Source organism: Pristiophorus japonicus, chromosome 4 (assembly GCF_044704955.1).
Source record: "Pristiophorus japonicus isolate sPriJap1 chromosome 4, sPriJap1.hap1, whole genome shotgun sequence".
In the NCBI taxonomy this organism is placed as follows: Eukaryota; Metazoa; Chordata; class Chondrichthyes; family Pristiophoridae; genus Pristiophorus; species Pristiophorus japonicus.
The window spans coordinates 2,447,373-2,464,108 of record NC_091980.1 but is presented as its reverse complement, the minus strand read 5'-3'; the positions used below and the strand labels follow the sequence as shown (position 1 = coordinate 2,464,108).

The 16,736-nt window shown below is 45.6% G+C and overlaps 1 protein-coding gene across 2 annotated transcripts in view; it reads left to right on the top strand.

Moving 5' to 3' along the window:
• The window catches only part of hmmr (hyaluronan-mediated motility receptor (RHAMM)), a 78,002-nt gene that overhangs the window by 47,801 nt on the left and 13,465 nt on the right, over positions 1-16,736 (top strand). For both annotated transcript variants that reach the window (XM_070877967.1, XM_070877966.1), the window contains 6 exons: positions 854-1,068; positions 3,064-3,180; positions 6,793-6,951; positions 7,774-7,914; positions 8,988-9,090; positions 9,748-9,924. In XM_070877967.1, the coding sequence (XP_070734068.1) occupies positions 854-1,068; positions 3,064-3,180; positions 6,793-6,951; positions 7,774-7,914; positions 8,988-9,090; positions 9,748-9,924 (912 nt within the window). The remainder of the gene's footprint in view (positions 1-853; positions 1,069-3,063; positions 3,181-6,792; positions 6,952-7,773; positions 7,915-8,987; positions 9,091-9,747; positions 9,925-16,736) is intronic.

Genomic DNA, 16,736 nt, shown 5'->3' with positions numbered 1-16,736 from the left:
CCAATTTGAGTACCCACCCATTTCCCTACTACCTGTCTCCTGTTGCTCAGCCAGTTGCTTAACCAGGTCAATAGTTTGCCCTCACTTCTGTGGGCTCCTACCTTCATTAACAGTCTCTTATGTGGGACTTCATCAAATGGATGTGATTGTTTGTAACACCTAAAGCTCTGAGTCCTGTTGATCACAAGACCTGATTGCTGATTGGTCCCCTTGGAGGATAAGGCACACCCAGCAGTTTATCTGATTATGTAGGCAGGGTGGTTCTAATTATACATTCCAGTGACTTTGCAAAGTGTAAGTTGAGTCATTGTGACTGCTGACTCCAGACAGACTCTGATTTCTCCCCCATGCCCCTTCCCCTCTTCCTCGCTCCCGCCCCCAATCTCTGCCTTCGATCTCTCTGCCATTTTGATTCAGTCTTCTCTGACGGAGCTGAGAAAAGTGCAGCCCACACTGTACGTCAACTACAACTGTGGGGTACTGAGCATGTGTGGCCAGGCTTAAGTGGCAGCGTGCCTGCGCAGGACGAGGCACAAATATTCGTGCCGATAATCACTTATCAAATGCCTTATGGTAGTCCATATGAATAACATCCATAGACATTTCCCCTGTCCATTACTTCAGTCACCTCTTCAAAAAATGCAATTGGGTTTGTTAGGCATGACCTGCCTTTCACATCGTAGTTTAAAGCTACTTGATTTGGATAGTATGTCCAGCATTAAGGAACTGCTCAAAGCTGCAGTGATGTTTTCCATAGCTGTTTGAATTATAGTCGCTAATTATGAATATCTTGAATCTTCTTGCTCTGGTTTGCTTTGTATTTGAAAACTGGTCTGGTCCTTTTGTTCTGCAGGAACTGTCTGATTCCTTGCATCAGCAGCTTGATGCCTTACAGGAGGAAATGACCAAGGAGAAGCTTCTGTTGGAGGAGGAGCTGGAGGGAGCACTCGATGAGCTCGAACAGTTGCAGCTGAAGGAGGTGGAGGCTGAGGAGTTGGCCAAAAGGCTGGAGAAGGAGAACGAACTGAGAACGAGAGAACTGGCTGAGCTGCGGAGAGAATTGGATGGGTCAGTCTACACGCGTGGCCTCTTCCCCTACTTCATAAAGGGAGATGTTTGGCCTGCAGCGAAACCTGGAAATTAGGGCCACCTAAGGGACTTGCTTCAGGTGTCCTTATTTTCAAAATGGTCATTGTATATAGAGTAAACCAGATGAGCCAAATATTCCGGGATTGGCTGTGTATCCTGTAATGTTCCTTTTTTTTAAATTTCCGCCATCACCTGGGATCTGCTACATTAGCAGACTGCACGGGAGAGGTGACTGCTGTTGGGCCGGAATGCCTGGGAGATCCCAACCAAATGGCGGGGGTTTAATGTCCTGGTGCAGCTGCTAATGTTTGAAGTGCTGGGGGTGGGGCGGGGCGGGGGTGCTGTGTGGGGGACTGTTAGGAGCTCATCTGTACAGGTGGGGCAGGGTTGCCAACTCTGGTTGGAGGCAGTCCTTCTGGAGGTTTGGCCAAGTAAGGTTCTGACCACATGGTACCTAAGCATGTGACATCCAAGCACCTGACTTCTACAAATGTTATTGGATTTACTTTAATAAAGATTGGGTTGGCTAATTCAGAATCTTCATTTATGGTTTTGTGCCAGCAGCTGTTGAGAAGTTATAAAATCCAGGAGGTTCCTTGTGCAGGTCTTTCTCCTTTCTCTATCTCCTTTTCCCCTCCTTTTCTCTCTCTAAGCAGCAGAGAAATCTGAGCAGTGACCATGCAAGCATTGAATCCCAGAGAGTGAGCGATTTCTCTGCTGTGCTCCATTGCACAAAGGCCTGATGTTTGTTCCACTCGTGTGACCAGTGGCTTAAATTGTAAACTGACTTGGTGCATTGAAGGGCGTTAGTAGGTTGTAATTTGCACGTGTCTGTCGTTTCAAGGTGTAGTTTATCTATTACAATGCAAGTTATTTGGGTTCTTCAGTAAATGTCTTGTTTTCTGGGTCTGGTTTTCATTGTATTCCCTTTTCAAAGTTGGCAGTAACGGAATGAAGGCCTTGAGTTTTGAGCTTCTTTTCGTTTATCAAAAATGATTTAAATGTTCCCACTGATTGGGCACAGTTTTCCCCACTGATTTGCGCTGTTTTTTTGGAGCAGACTTTTTTTTGGCTTATGTTTTTATTTAAAAAAACCCCACAATTTCCCTGATCAATTTGTACCGGCGTAACTCAGTTACAATTTTTTTTAGGTATGTTTTTCAGCCAAAGTGGGTGTATCCTTTCACCTGTGCCAATTCTGGCCAGTTAGGCAAATTTGGCCAGCTGAGAGTTACTCCAGTTCTTCTTGGGTCAGCATCTGTGGCCTCTGCAGAAAATTCTTCTGAAGAGTTCAGGAAATCGGCGCAGGTAAGTGCAAGGGAGGGGGTGGGGGGGGGGGGGGGGGCATTTGGCCAGGGCTAGGGGCAGGACTGGCAAGCCACTTTGGGCGGGCTAGGGCCTTTTAAGAATTGGAGGTAAGTTACTGCAATGTACTTTAATGTGTTGCGAGCTGGCTGTATTTCACTTTGCAACCTCAGCCCGCATTGTGTCCCTGGTGCCGTGGCAACCCGATCTTTTTTTGCGCAGATCAGGGCTCCACCCCCAAAACTAAAGGACAGGATAGGCTGTGCCAAAATGAAGAAATACAACAGGGAAACTTGGAACACTTGGTGTACTTGGGCCTCAAAAAAAAAACCCAGCGTAACTCTTCAAGTACGGCAAAAAAAATCTTTGGGGAAAATTGAGCCCATTATATTGGCATTGGGTAGATATACAATATGGTTGTCATGATATATGGTAGCTTTTGTGGTTTGAGTTCAATTCCCTGCAGTGAATACTGTTTCACATAATGACTAGAAACCCTCATTTTAACAAACCACACTGGTTTCCCCTGGTTGTAGTTTGACTGTGGGGAGGACTTGCATGTTGCAGTATCAAGCTCATTCTATCAGCTTAAACACCATGGTATTCAGAGTTAAATGTCTGGTTTGACTTCTTTTCCCTCCCCCGGCCCGCCCGCTTGCCCCAAAATAGGAAAAATGTTGAACTGGGGAAGATGACGGAGCTTCACAGCAGAATTATCAGTCAGCTACGTGAGGAGCAGAGTCAATCACTGAGAAAGCTAGGAGACACGGAAGCAGAATTTGAAAGGTATGAGAGTATATTCAACTGTTTATATAAAAAGCGCAGATCCTTAATCGATCAAATGTGGTCGATGGTCCTTGAAGGAATCCAAACTGTTCATATGGTTATCTGATGCAAAGTCATAGACCTGAAACATTAACACTCTCTCTCTCTCTCCACAGATGCTGAGTATTTGCAGCATTTTCTGTTTTTGTTTTATCCTGCAACTTTTCTGTTGTCTTTGAATATGACGTTGCTTTCTTGCACAAAAATGTGTTGGTTGGGCAGACTCGATAAAATATTCCTCGTTTAAAACGCTTTCATCTCTCCATGTCCTAAATTCACCTTGAGTTTTTTTTTAAACAACTGTTGGGAAGTGGAATACAGTCTCTTGTGTCAGCTGTGGCTCTGGATAGTACACTCGCCTCCGAGTCAGACGGTTGTGGTTTCAAGTCCTACTCTTGAGACTTGACCACAAAAATCCAGGCTGACGCACCCGATGCAGTGCTGAGGGAGTGCTGCACTGTCGGAGTGTTCTTGCGGATCAGACATTAAACCGAGGCCCCGTCTGTAGGTGTGCGTAAAAGGTCACAGCACTGTTTCGAAGAAGAGCAGGGTAGTTCTCCCTGGTGTCTTGGCCAATGTTTATCCCTCAATCAACATCACAAACTATCTGGTCATTATCACATTGCTGTTTGTGGGAGTTTACTGTGCGCTTCCTTCATTACGACAGTGACTACACTTCAAAAGTACTTATTTGGTTGTAAAGAACTTTGGGATGTCCTGAGGTCGTGTAAGGTGCTGTATAAATGCAAGTCTTTATCGTTTCTGTGGACATGTACTATACAGTTAATTTGGGAAACATAGCAAATAGTTGCAGGAGTAGGCCATTCGGCACTTCGGGTCTGCACCACCATTCAATAAGATCATGGCTGATCATTCCCTCAGTACCCCTTTCCTGCTTTCTCTCCATACCCCTTGATCCCTTTAGCCGTAAGGGCCATATCTAACTCCCTCTTGAATATATCCAATGAACTGGCATCAACAACTCTCTGCGGCAGGGAATTCCACAAGTTAATAACGCTGAGTGAAGAAGTTTCTCCTCATCTCAGTCCTAAATGGCCTACCCCTTATCCTAAGACTATGTCCCCTGGTTCTCAACTTTCCCAACATCGGGAACATTCATCCCACATCTAACCTGTCCAGTCCTGTCAGAATCTTGTACGTTTCTGAGATCCCCTCTCATCCTTCTAAACTCCAGTGAATACAGGCCCAGTCGATCCAGTCTCTCCTCATATGTCAGTCCCGACATCCCGGGAATCAGTCTGGTGAACCTTCACTGCACTACCTCAATAGCAAAAATTTCCTTCCTCAGACTCGGAGACCAAAACTGAACACAATATTCCAGGTGAGGCCTCACCAAGACCCTGTACATCTGTAGTAAGACCTCCCTGCTCATATACTCAAATCCCCTAGCTATGAAGGCCAACATACCATTTGCCGCCTTCACCGCCCGCTGTACCTGCATGCCAACTTTCAATGACTGATGTACCTTGACAACCAGGTCTCGTTGCACCACCCCCTTTCCTAAGCTGCCATTCAGATAATATTCTGTCTTCGTGTTTTTGCCCCCAAAGTGGATAGTCTCACATTTATCCACATTATACTGCATCTGCCATGCATTTGCCCACTCACCTAACCTGTCCAAGTTACCCTGCAGCCTTTTAGCGTCCCCCTCACAGCTCACCGCCACCCAGTTTAGTGTCATTTGCAAACTTGGAGATATTCTACTCAATTCCTTTATCTAAATCATTGATGTATATTGTAAATAGCTGGGGTCCCAGCACTGAACCCTGCGGCACCCCACTAGTCACTGCCTGCCATTCTGAAAAGGACCTGTTTATCCCAACTCTCTGCTTCCTGTCTGCCAACCAGTTCTCTATCCACATCAGTATATTACCTCCAATACCATGTGCTTTGATTTTGCACACCAATTTCTTGTGTGGGACCTTGTCAAAAGTCTTGTGAAAGTCCAAATACACCACATCCACTGGTTCTCCCTTGTCCACTCTACCAGTTACATCCTCAAAAAACTCAAAGATTTGTCAAGCATGATTTCCCTTTCATAAATCCATGCTGACTTGGACTGATCCTGTCACTGCTTTCTAAATGTGCTGCTATTTCATCCTTAATAATTGATTCCAACATTTTCCCTACCACTGATGTCTGGCTAACTGGTCTATAATTATCCATGTTCACACTCTCCCTCCTTTTTTAAAAAGTGGTGTTACATTAGCTACCCTCCAGCCCATAGGAACTGATCCAGAATCGATAGACTGTTGGAAAATGATCACCAATGCATCCACTATTTCTAGGGCCACTTCCTTAAGTACTCTGGGATGCAGACTATCGGGCCCCGAAGATTTATCGGCCTTCAATCCCATCAATTTCCCTAACACAATTTCCTGCCTAATAAGGATTTCCTTCTCACTAGACCCTCTGTCCCCTAGTACTTCCGGAAGGTTATTTGTGTCTTCCTTTGTGAAGACAGAACCGAAGTATTTGTTCAATTGGTCTGCCGTTTCTTTGTTCCCAATTATAAATTCACCTGAATCTGACTGCAAGGGACCTACATTTGTCTTCACTAATCTCTTTCTCTTCACATATCTATAGAAGCTTTTTCAGTCAGTTTTTATGTTCCTGGCAAACTACTTCTCGTACTCTATTTTCCCCCTCTTAATTAAACCCTTTGTCCTCCTCTGCTGAATTCTAAATTTCTCCCAGTTCTCAGGTTTGCTGCTTTTTCTGGCCAATTTATATGCCTCTTCCTTGGATTTAACACTATCCTTAATTTTCCTTGTTAGCCATGGATGAGCCACCTTCCCCGTTTTATTTTTACTCCAGACAGGAATGTACAATTGCTGAAGTTCATCCATGCCAGTCTATTCTAGCCAATTCATGCCTCAAACCATCGAAGTTACCTTTCCTTAAGTTCAGGACCCTAGTTTCTGAATTAACTGTGTCACTCTCCATCTTAAAGAATTCTATCTTGTTATGGTCACTCTTCCCCAAGGGGTCTCTCGCAACAAGATTGCTAATTAGTCCTTTCTCATTACACATCACCCAGTCTAGGATGGCCAGCTCCCTGGTTGATTCCTCGACATATTGGTCTAGAAAACCATCCCTAATACACTCCAGGAAATCCTCCTCCACCGCATTGCTACCAGTTTGGTTAGCCCAATCAATATGTAGATTAAAGTCGCCCATGTTAACTGCTGTACCTTTATTGCACACATCCCTAATTTCTTGTTTGATGCTGTCCCCAACCTCACTACTACTGTTTGGTGGTCTGTACACAACTCCCACTAGCGTTTTCTGCCCCTTGGTATTCCCTAGCTCCACCCATACAGATTCCACATCATCCAAGCTAATGTCCTTTCTCACTATTGCATTAATTTCCTCTTTTAACCAACAATGCCACACTGCCTCCTTTTCCTTTCTGTTTATCCTTCCTAAATGTTGAATGTCCCTGGATGTTGAGTTCCCAGCCTTGGTCACTCTGGAAGTCTGTTCTGAAGCTGCAGTTTGTAACTAATGGATTTTCCCACTGAAGGATGCTAACTTTGGAAATTTGTTTAGCTATAAACTGTCTGTAACTGAGGAGCTGGGATGTTTCCAGGAGAGCAACACTGCATTGGTGAAGGAGGTTGCACAGTACCAGCATCAAATCCAGGATAAACAGCAGCAGCTAGCAGAGATCCAGATTTCTAAAGAGAAAGCAAGAGAGGAATATGCAAGGTATACAGTTGATTATTGCCAACACATTATTAATTCAGTTCCCTTTGGGGAAAAAACACACTGGTTTCAACCAGTCCTGTATACCTCGGTATTTGTACAGTGAGCCCATTGAGTATTTCCCAATTGGACTGTGTGTAACTTTATGGTAATATAACTTGCATGGATTTTATCTGAGCAATGTTGCCATACATTTTGGGACATTTATGTTGCTTACTGTTAGCAGTCTCTTGATCCATCGATGTTGCCTCTATGTCAGAAAAACGCAATAGTTTCTCAAACAAGACCACACATCCAGCCAGCAAGCAGACGTTTCTTCTGTGTTGTTGCACTTTAAATGTAGAGAAAATATCAGTGAGCTTTTGTTCCTTGTTTAAGTACTTAAATCAATCAAATGTCAATCACTTCCCCCTCCCCCACCCCCCCGTTTATTTACTCCATTAAATCTAAATAATATCGTGTAAATTTGGAGTTAAGTCCCGACTTGACTTCAGTGAAGCTGCTTCTGATCGGTACAGTTGCAGTGAATGCAGCTTGGTGTCAAGTAGTGAACTCCAGTTAATGAACTGCGTGCACATTACTGTAAGAATTAGTTTAAAAGCTGACTTTTGTAAAACATGTAACTGACTTCAAAGCGAAGTGTTTCCAATTTATGTGCTTAAGAACCAAGTCCAGCTCACAGATTGCAGAGATCAGGACATAGAGGTGACATTAATGGATGAAGAAGCTTCAGTCAGTGCAGATCTTGCTTCCAGCAATAATGGAAGTGAAATTCCTCTTTCCTCTTCTCTTTCCTTCTCCCCTCCCCCCCCCGCCCCCCCAAAGAATGCTGCTGGAAGCACAGACAAAGCTGGCTCAGAAGGATGCTGAAGTTCGAAAGTTGGATGAAGCTTGTAACCTGAGAATAACAGAGCTTCAAGCGAGACTGGAAGAAATCCAGAGCCGTCCAGAGGTGGAGCAACAAAGGTACCAACATGTTGTGCAGTGTGGCTGCACCTTTCAGATCTGAAACTAACTGGTGGGCTTTATCTGCAGTCAGCTCTGTGATTCCAGTGTTCTGGTTCACTCGGTCTCTGTGGGTTGTCCAAGTTTGAACATTGTAATTGGGTGGTGGGTCACTGTGCTGGCTGATTAGCAGATTTCTTGTTTAAATTGGCAAAGCCCAAGTGAAGGGCGAAGGTGCATAGTGCAGCACCCCAGGGTGATTCTGGGAGCCCCTGTCTCAATGGGAATTCAGAGGATGGCCAGTCCATTACATCAGACAGTGGTTTGAGAGCCAACATGAAGTTGGATTTGCTGCAAGACTACGGCAACTTGATTAGACACGGGGCCTGAATCTAGCCCAGTGCTTCAGGAATGTTGACAGTAATAACTGCTTATTCACCAGTGTTCCACAACAGAGGTTCAGAGATCCATATTACAATAAAATCACCCAAAGACTCAATTGTCCCTAACTTAGCGTGCTAGCCTTTGGAACCATACTGCCAATTGTAGTCACTAACTTTTATCACTTTCATTGGTTAAGCATAAATGGTTCAGTGACCATCAAAAATGTCCATATTTGTGACTGTTCTAACTGAGACTGATGCCTAACGGTGGAGGAAAGTGGATTTCAATCCTTGCCTGCTGTGTTCTGTGTATTGCTACAGGCTCGGCAATGATTTAATATCGAGCTGCTGGATACAACAGGCTCCAGCCAAGTGTTTGGAAGTAGAGCTCTGCACTTCCCTGCTCCTCTTTGCCTTGGTGTCCATTTCTATCCGTGCAGGGCCTTGAGACATTTTGCTACGTGTAAAGGCCCTGTAAAACTGCATGTTGATGTATTCCTTTGCGAAATATTTGAAAGTCTATTTTATAACCGTGTGACTATTTGTACTAACCGCATGTGTCCCCCCTGACTCTGTCCGTCCCCCCAGTGTAATTTCTACTAACTATTTCTAAGTAGCATTTGCTCTAAGTAATTGGTCTCATTTTACACGGCTGAGAAGGTGGGCTAGACGTGAAGGTTGGTTTAAAATGGATGTTTCCTTGTGTTCCAGGGACGATGCTGTGTGTGCGAATGTGGTTACAGAACTAAAAGCTGAAGTACAGAAATGGCAAGTCCTTTATGAAGAACTACACAACAAGGTCAAACCGTTCCAGGTATGCCCTCTCCCAACATTAAACTCTGCCAGCCACTTGGAGTCTATTTCTTTGTTAGAATGGGGAACGTCCCATCCCATCAGTAAACTAGTCATTCGACTGAAGGCTGAGGTGCATGGGCCCTTCAACAGTTCATCATTTCATCCATTGTACCAGTCCTTTAGCACCTCCTTGTACTGTGCATCTGGAGTCTGCTCTCCGGTACTGTAGCACCTGCAAAAACCCAGCGTGTTGTGGGCTTTGTTTCAGCGCCGGGCGTGAAAACTGGCACTTTCTCCCGCTTCAATGTAATAAATGTAAACCTATCTACTGTCCTGCCCCAGGGAACTTGCTAGTAATTGTGATGGGGGCGAGGGTAACCTGCCCCTGGGGTGAGCGGCACTGGTTGGTACCCAATTGGGTAAATGCCTGGTCCCTGTTGCTGTGAGTCGGACAGAGATCCAAATGTGAGGTTGTGGTACCCTTCTGTCTCCTATCGTTCTACACTCTTTGCTTTGGGACTCCAGCTATATCAAGGGCTTTTTGTACACACCTTGAAGTACATTACTTGCTCTGTGGTGACTTGCTCGTCCTCTACTTAGATCTTACATTGACATTTTGCTTGATATGAAATTGGTGGTAGATGTAATCCGTGTTTCAAACTTATTGTGCGAGTAGGAGCAACTTGACTCATTTGAAAAGGAGAAGAATTCCCTCCTCAGTGAACATGGAGCAACCCAGGAAGAGCTGAACAAGCTCAGCACAGCGTACACCAAACTGCTGGGCCACCAAAACCAGAAACAGAAGATCAAACACGTGATGAAGCTGAAGCAGGAAAATGTGGCGATGAAGCAGGTAAGCGGCTTAACCAGGTCAGCGGCGATTCCTGCTCGTGTGTAAAGGGTCAAGACAATCTGCTGCCCCCATCTGTCCATTCCTCGTTGGGAATCTATTCCACCTCCACGTACAGAGCAAGACGAAATCTGTTGAATTTTCTGCATACAGAATTTGGGGCTGGTTTCTAGCTGCTGATTTTAGACCAACTGTTGCACTAAAACATCCTGTTCTTGTGCTAAATATGTTGACCCCTTGCTTGGGTACTGTCCAGGAGATGGGATGGGGGAGGGCGGGGGTGGCATGGTGCCCTGCAGCACCTCCCGCAGTGACCATTGTGTTTGTGTGTGTGTGTAAGCGTAAACCGTGTCTCTCGCCCCCCCGGCTGTTTAAAAACATAGAAAATAGGTGCAGGAGTAGGCCATTCAGCCCTTTGAGCCTGCACCACCATTCAATAAAGATCATGGCTGATCATTCACCTCAGTACCCCTTTCCTGCTTTCTCTCCATACCCATTGATCCCTTTAGCCGTAAGGGCCATATCTAACTCCCTCTTGATGCAAGTTCATTGGATATATTCAACAACTCTCTGCGGCAGGGCGTTCCACAGGTTAACAGCTCTCTGAGTGAAGAAGTTTCTCCTCCTCTCAGTCCTAAATGGCTTACCCCTTATCCTTAGACTGTGTCTCCTGGTTCTGGACTTCCCCAACATTGGGAACATTCTTCCTGCATCTAACCTGTCCAATCCTGTCAGAATTTTATGTTTCTATGAGATCCCCTCTCATCCTTCTAAACTCCAGTGAATACAGGCCCAGTCGATCCAGTCTCCTCATATCAGTCCTGCCATCCCGGGAATCAGTCTGGTGAACCTTCGCTGCACTCCCTCAATAGCAAGAACATCCTTCCTCAGATTAGGAGACCAAAACTGAACACAATATTCCAGGTGAGGCCTCACTAAGGCCCTGTACAACTGCATTAAGACCTCCCTGCTCCTATACTCAAATCCCCTAGCTATGAAGGCCAACATACCATTTGCCGCCTTCACCGCCTGCTGTACCTGCATGCCAACTTTCAATGACTGATGAACCATGACACCCAGGTCTTGCTGCATCTCCCCTTTTCCTAATCTGCCACCATTCAGATAATCTGCCTTCAAGTTTATGCCACCAAATTGTATAATCTCTCATTTATCTACATTATGCTGCATCTACCATGCATTTGCCCACTCATCTAACCTGTCCAAGTCACCCTGCAGCCTCTTAGCATCCTCCTCATAGCTCACACCGCCACCAAGCTTAGTGTCATCTGCAACTTGGAGATATTACACTCAATTCCTTCATCTAAGTCATTGATGTATATTGTAAATAGCTGGGGTCCCAGCACTGAGCCCTGCGGCATCCCACTAGTCACTGCCTGCCATTCTGAAAAGGACCCGTTTATCCCGACTCTCTGCTTTTCTGTCTGCCAACCAGTTCTCGATCCACGTCAGTACATTACCCCAATACCATGTGCTTTAATTTTGCACGCCAATCTCTTGTGTGGGACCTTGTCAAAAGTCTTTTGAAAGTCCAAATACACCACATCCACTAGTTCTCCCTTGTCCACTCTACTAGTTGCATCCTCAAAAAATTCTAGAAGATTTGTCAAGCATGATTTCCCTTTCATAAATCCAAGCTGATTGGACCGATTCTGTCACTGCTTTCCAAATGTGCTGCTATTTCATCTTCAATAATTGATTCCTTCATTTTCCCCACGACTGATGTCAGGCTAACCGGTCTATAATTTCCTGGGTTTTTTTTCACCCTCCTTTTTTAAAAAGTGGTGTTACATTAGCTACCCTCCTGTCCATAGGACCTGATCCAGTGTCGATAGACTGTTGGAAAATGATCACCAATGCATCCACTATTTCTAGGGCCACTTCCTTAAGTACTCTGGGATGCAGACTATCAGGCCCTGGAGATTTATTGGCCTTTAATCCCATCAATTTCCCTTATACAATTTCCCACCTAATAAGGATATCTATCAGTTTCTCATTCTCACTAGACCCTCGGTCCCCTAGTATTTCCGGAAGGTTATTTGTGTCTTCCTTCGTGAAGACAGAACCAAAGTATTTGGTCAGCTGGTCTGCCACTTCTTTGTTCCCCATTATAAATTCACCTGATTCTGACTGCAAGGGACTTACATTTGTCTTCACTAATCTTTTTCTTCTCGCATATCTATAGAAGCTTTTGCAGTCAGTTTTTGTTACCAGTAAGCTTCCTCTCATACTCTTTTTCCCCTCTTAGTTAAACCCTTTGTTCTCTGCTGAATTCTAAATTTCTCCCAGTCCTCAGGTTTGCTGCTTTTTCTGGCCAATTTATATGCCTCTTCTTTGCATTTAACACTATCCTTAATTTCCCTTGTTAGCCACAGTTGAGCCACCTTTCCCATTTTATTTTTACTCAAGACAGGGATGTACAATTGCTTGACAGAGTGGGTCCTGGCCAAATCAAAGGTTTCCAGAAGGAGGCCATTCGGCCCATCGTATCTATGCCGGACGAAAAAGAGCTACCCAGCCTAATCCCACTTTCCAGCTCTCAGTCTGTCGCCCTGTAGGTTACGGCACTTCAGGTGCACATCCAGGTACTTTTTAAATGTGGTGAGGGTTTCTGCCTCTACCACCCTTTCAGGCAGAGTGTTCCAGACCCCCACCACCCTCTGGGTGGAAAAATATTCCCCTCAAATCGCCTCTAAACCTCCCCCCCAATTACATTAAATCTATGCCCCCTGGTTGTTGACCCCTCTGCCAAAGGAAATGGGTCCTTCCTATCCACTCTATTCAGGCCCCTCATAATTTTATACACCTCAATCAGGTCTCCCCTCAGCCTCCTCTGTTCCAAAGAAAACAAATCTAGCCTATCCTATCTTTCCTCATAGCCAAAATTCTCCAGTCCGGGCAACATCCTCATAAATCTCCTCTGTACCCCCTCTAATGCAACTACAGTGACCAGAACTCTAGCTGTGGCCTAACTAGTGTTTTATACAGTTGAAGCATAACCTCCCTGCTCTTGCCTTTATTAGCTGAGGCATAGAATACAAGTATCCCGCCTTATCTTATCTTTCCAACTACCTTCAGGCTCCAAGCTCCCTCTATTCCACTACACTTCTCAGTGTCCTACCATTTATTGTGTATTCCCTTGGATTGTTGGCTCTCCTCAAATGCATTACCTCACACTTCTCCTGATTGAATTCCATTTGCCACTTTTCTGCCCACCTGCAAACTTTTTAATCGTACCCCCTACATTGAAGTCTAAATCATTGATTATATACCACAAAAAGCAAGGGACGTGGTATTGAGCCCTGTGGAGCCCCACTGGAAACAGACTTCCAGTCACACAAACACCCATCAACCATTGCACTTTGCCTCCTGCCACTGAGCCAATTTTGGATGCAACTTGTCACTTTTCCTTGGATCCCATGGGTATTTACTTTTTTTGACCAGTCTGCCATGTGGTACCTTATCAGAGGCCTTGCTAAAATCCATGTAGACTGCATCAAACTCGCTACCTTCATCAACCCTCCTTGTTACCTCCTGAAAATATTCTTATCAAGTTAGTCAGACACGACCTTCCCTTAAATCCGTGCTGACTGTCCTCGATTAATCTGTGCCTTTCCAAATGAAGATTTATCCTGTCCCTCAGAATTTTTTCCAATAATTTGCCCACTACTGAGGTTAGGCTGACTGGCGTGTAATTACTCGGTCTAAACCTTTCTCCCATTTTAAACAAAGTTGTCAGTCCTCCAGTACCATACCTATAGGCAGAGAGAATTGGAAAATGGTCAGAGTCCCTGCTATTTCCTCCCTTGCTTGTCTCAACAGCCTGGGATATAAGTGGGTGAGGATTCGGGTGCTGAGATCCGAGATCGGCTTCTCACTAGCTTGACCATCTGAGCAGCAATCAGGAGAGACCCATTAAAGATCAAATAACGATTGTGCCTTTTGTGTGTACAACGTTAAAGCTTGCTCGTTCCACGGTGTGGGAACCCGTGGGCAGAAAGCACCAACAGTCCTGTCGGAAGAAGTCCGCGTCACTTCACAACTTGTGTTGAGTGCCTGAATGTATTTACCAGGCTCTCTTTACATCCTGCCTGCCTGCCACTGAGACCTAAGATCCAGCTCTTGTTTCCAAAATTCTACATCATAAATTAATTTCTGGACTAGAGCTCAAATGAAATCACACATTAATTTTCAGAACTCTAAGCTAAGAACGTAATAAATAGGAGCAGAAGGAGGCCATTTGGCCCCTCGAGGCTGATCTTCTACCTCAACTCCACCTTCCTGCCCGATCCCCATAACCCTCGATTCCCTTCGTTCCCAAAAATTAATCGACCTCTTTTTTTTTTCCTTGAATATACTCAACAACTGAGCCTCCACAGCCCTCTGGGGTAAAGAATTCCAAAGATTCACTACCCTCTGAGTGAAGAAGTTTCTCCTCATCTCAGTCCTAAATGGCCGACTCCTTATTCTGAGACTGTCCCTGGGTTCTAGACTCCCCAGCCAGGAAAAGCTGACTACAACTAGGTTTGAGTACAGAGCAGTTGTATATCATGGGGTGATACCAGTGGGCTGTCGGTATCCTCGCATTTATAATACAGGATGAATTACTTCCATCCAGACTGTGGGGAGGAAATAACGAGAGACAGTTTTGCCTCAGTTACATTCTCTCTCTCTCCTGAAGGAGATAACTCCTGCTGGGGCACAAGCCACCCTCTGGTACCTAACGTATCTGCCTATCCTTTCTGTGTGAGCCTGGACAATAGAAACATAGAAATTTACAGCGCAGAAGGAAGCCATTTTGGCCCACCGTGTCTGCGCCGGCTGACAAAGAGCTACACAGCCCTAAAGGTTACATACAAACCCATGAACAATGACGGAAAGCCAAAGAGCACCCAGCCCAACCAGTCTGCCCCACACCACTGCAGCACCTCTTACACTAAAAACATCGACACTCCACCCCAACCGGAGCCATGTGATCTCCTGGGAGAGGCAAAAACCCAGGCCAATTTAGGGAGAAAAAATCTGGGAAAATTCCTCTCCGACCCATCCAGGCGATCGAACCTAGTCCAGGAGATCACCCTGGCCGTATTCTATTCCCTGCAGTACTTACCATTATATCTGCGCCAGTCAACAAAAGGTCATCCAGTCTAATCCCAATTACCAGCTCTAGGTCCGGAACCCAGCAAGTTACTGCACTTTAAGTGCCCATCCAACCATTTCTTAAATGTGTTGAGGGTTTCTGCATCTACCACTCTTCCAGGCAGCGAGTTTCAGATCCCCGCAACCCTCTGCGTAAAGAAGCCCCCCCTCAAATCCCCTCTCAATCTTCCACCAACCACCTTAAAACTGTGCCCCCTCGTAATAGACCCCTCCACCAATGGAAAATAGATCCTTACTATCCACTATGTCCAGGCCCCTCAATATTTTGTACATCTCAATGAGGTCTCCTCTCATCCTCTGTTTCAATGAGAACAAACCCAGCCTTCCAATCTGTCCTCATAACTAAGATTCTCCATTCCAGGCACCATCCTAATAAATCTCCTCTGCATCCTCTCTAGTGCAATCATGTCCTTCCTATAATACGGCGACCAGAACTGCACGCAGTACTCCAGCTGTGGCCTAACCAAAGTATTATACAATTTAAGGATAACCTCCCTGCTCTTTTATATTTTATACCTTGGCCAATAAAGGCAAGCATTCCGTATGCCGCCTTAACCACTGTCACAGCCAAGGGGGTAAGTGATTGGCTGGTGATTGGTGAGTAGTTTTTCTTTTTTCTCTTCTATAACAGTGAGTAAACTTTAGCATTGTTGTTGCCAATTTAAGTGTATCTAAGGGTTAAGTCATGACAGGAGAGCTTGGTCACGTGATGTGCTCCTCCTGTACCATGTGGGAACTCTGGGACACTTCCAGTGTCCCTGACGACTACGTGTGCGGGAAGTGTATCCGCCTCCAGCTCCGGAACCGTCAGGAGAATTGCAGAATTGGAGCTGAGGGTGGATTTACTCTGGAGCATCCACGATGCTGAGAATGACGTGAGTAACACGTGTAGCGAGTTGGTCTTACCGCAGGTGAAGGGTCCACAACCAGTTAGGGAATGGAAGACCAGCAGGAAGAGCAGTGCAAGGAAGGTAGTGCAGGGATCCCCTGCGGTCATCCCCCTGCAAAACAGATACACCGTTTTGAGAACTGTTGAGGGGGATGACTCATCAGGGGAGGGCAGCAGCAGCCAAGTTCATGGCACTGTGGCTGGCTCTGCTGACAGGAGGGCAGGAAAAATAGTGGGAGAGCGATAGTGATAGGGGATTCGATTGTAAGGGGAATAGATAGGCGTTTCTGCGGCTGCAACAGAGACTCCAGGATGGTATGTTGCCTCCCTGGTGCAAGGGTCAAGGATGTCTCGGAGCGGGTGCAGGACATTCTGAAAAGGGAGGGTGAACAGCCAGCTGTCGTGGTGCACATTGGTACCAACGATATAGGTAAAAAAAAGGGATGAGATCCTACGAGACGAATTTAAGGAGCTAGGAGCTAAATTAAAACGTAGGACCTCAAAAGTAGTCATCTCGGGATTGCTCCCAGTGCCACGTGCTAGTCAGAGTAGGAATCGCAGGATAGCTCAGATGAATACGTGGCTTGAGGAGTGGTGCAGCAGGGAGGGATTCAAATTCCTGGGGCATTGGAACCGGTTCTGGGGGAGCTGGGACGAGGACAAACGAGACGGTCTGCACTGAGGCAGGACCAGAACCAATGTCCTAGGGGGAGTGTTTGCTAGTGCTGTTGGGGAGGAGTTAAACTAA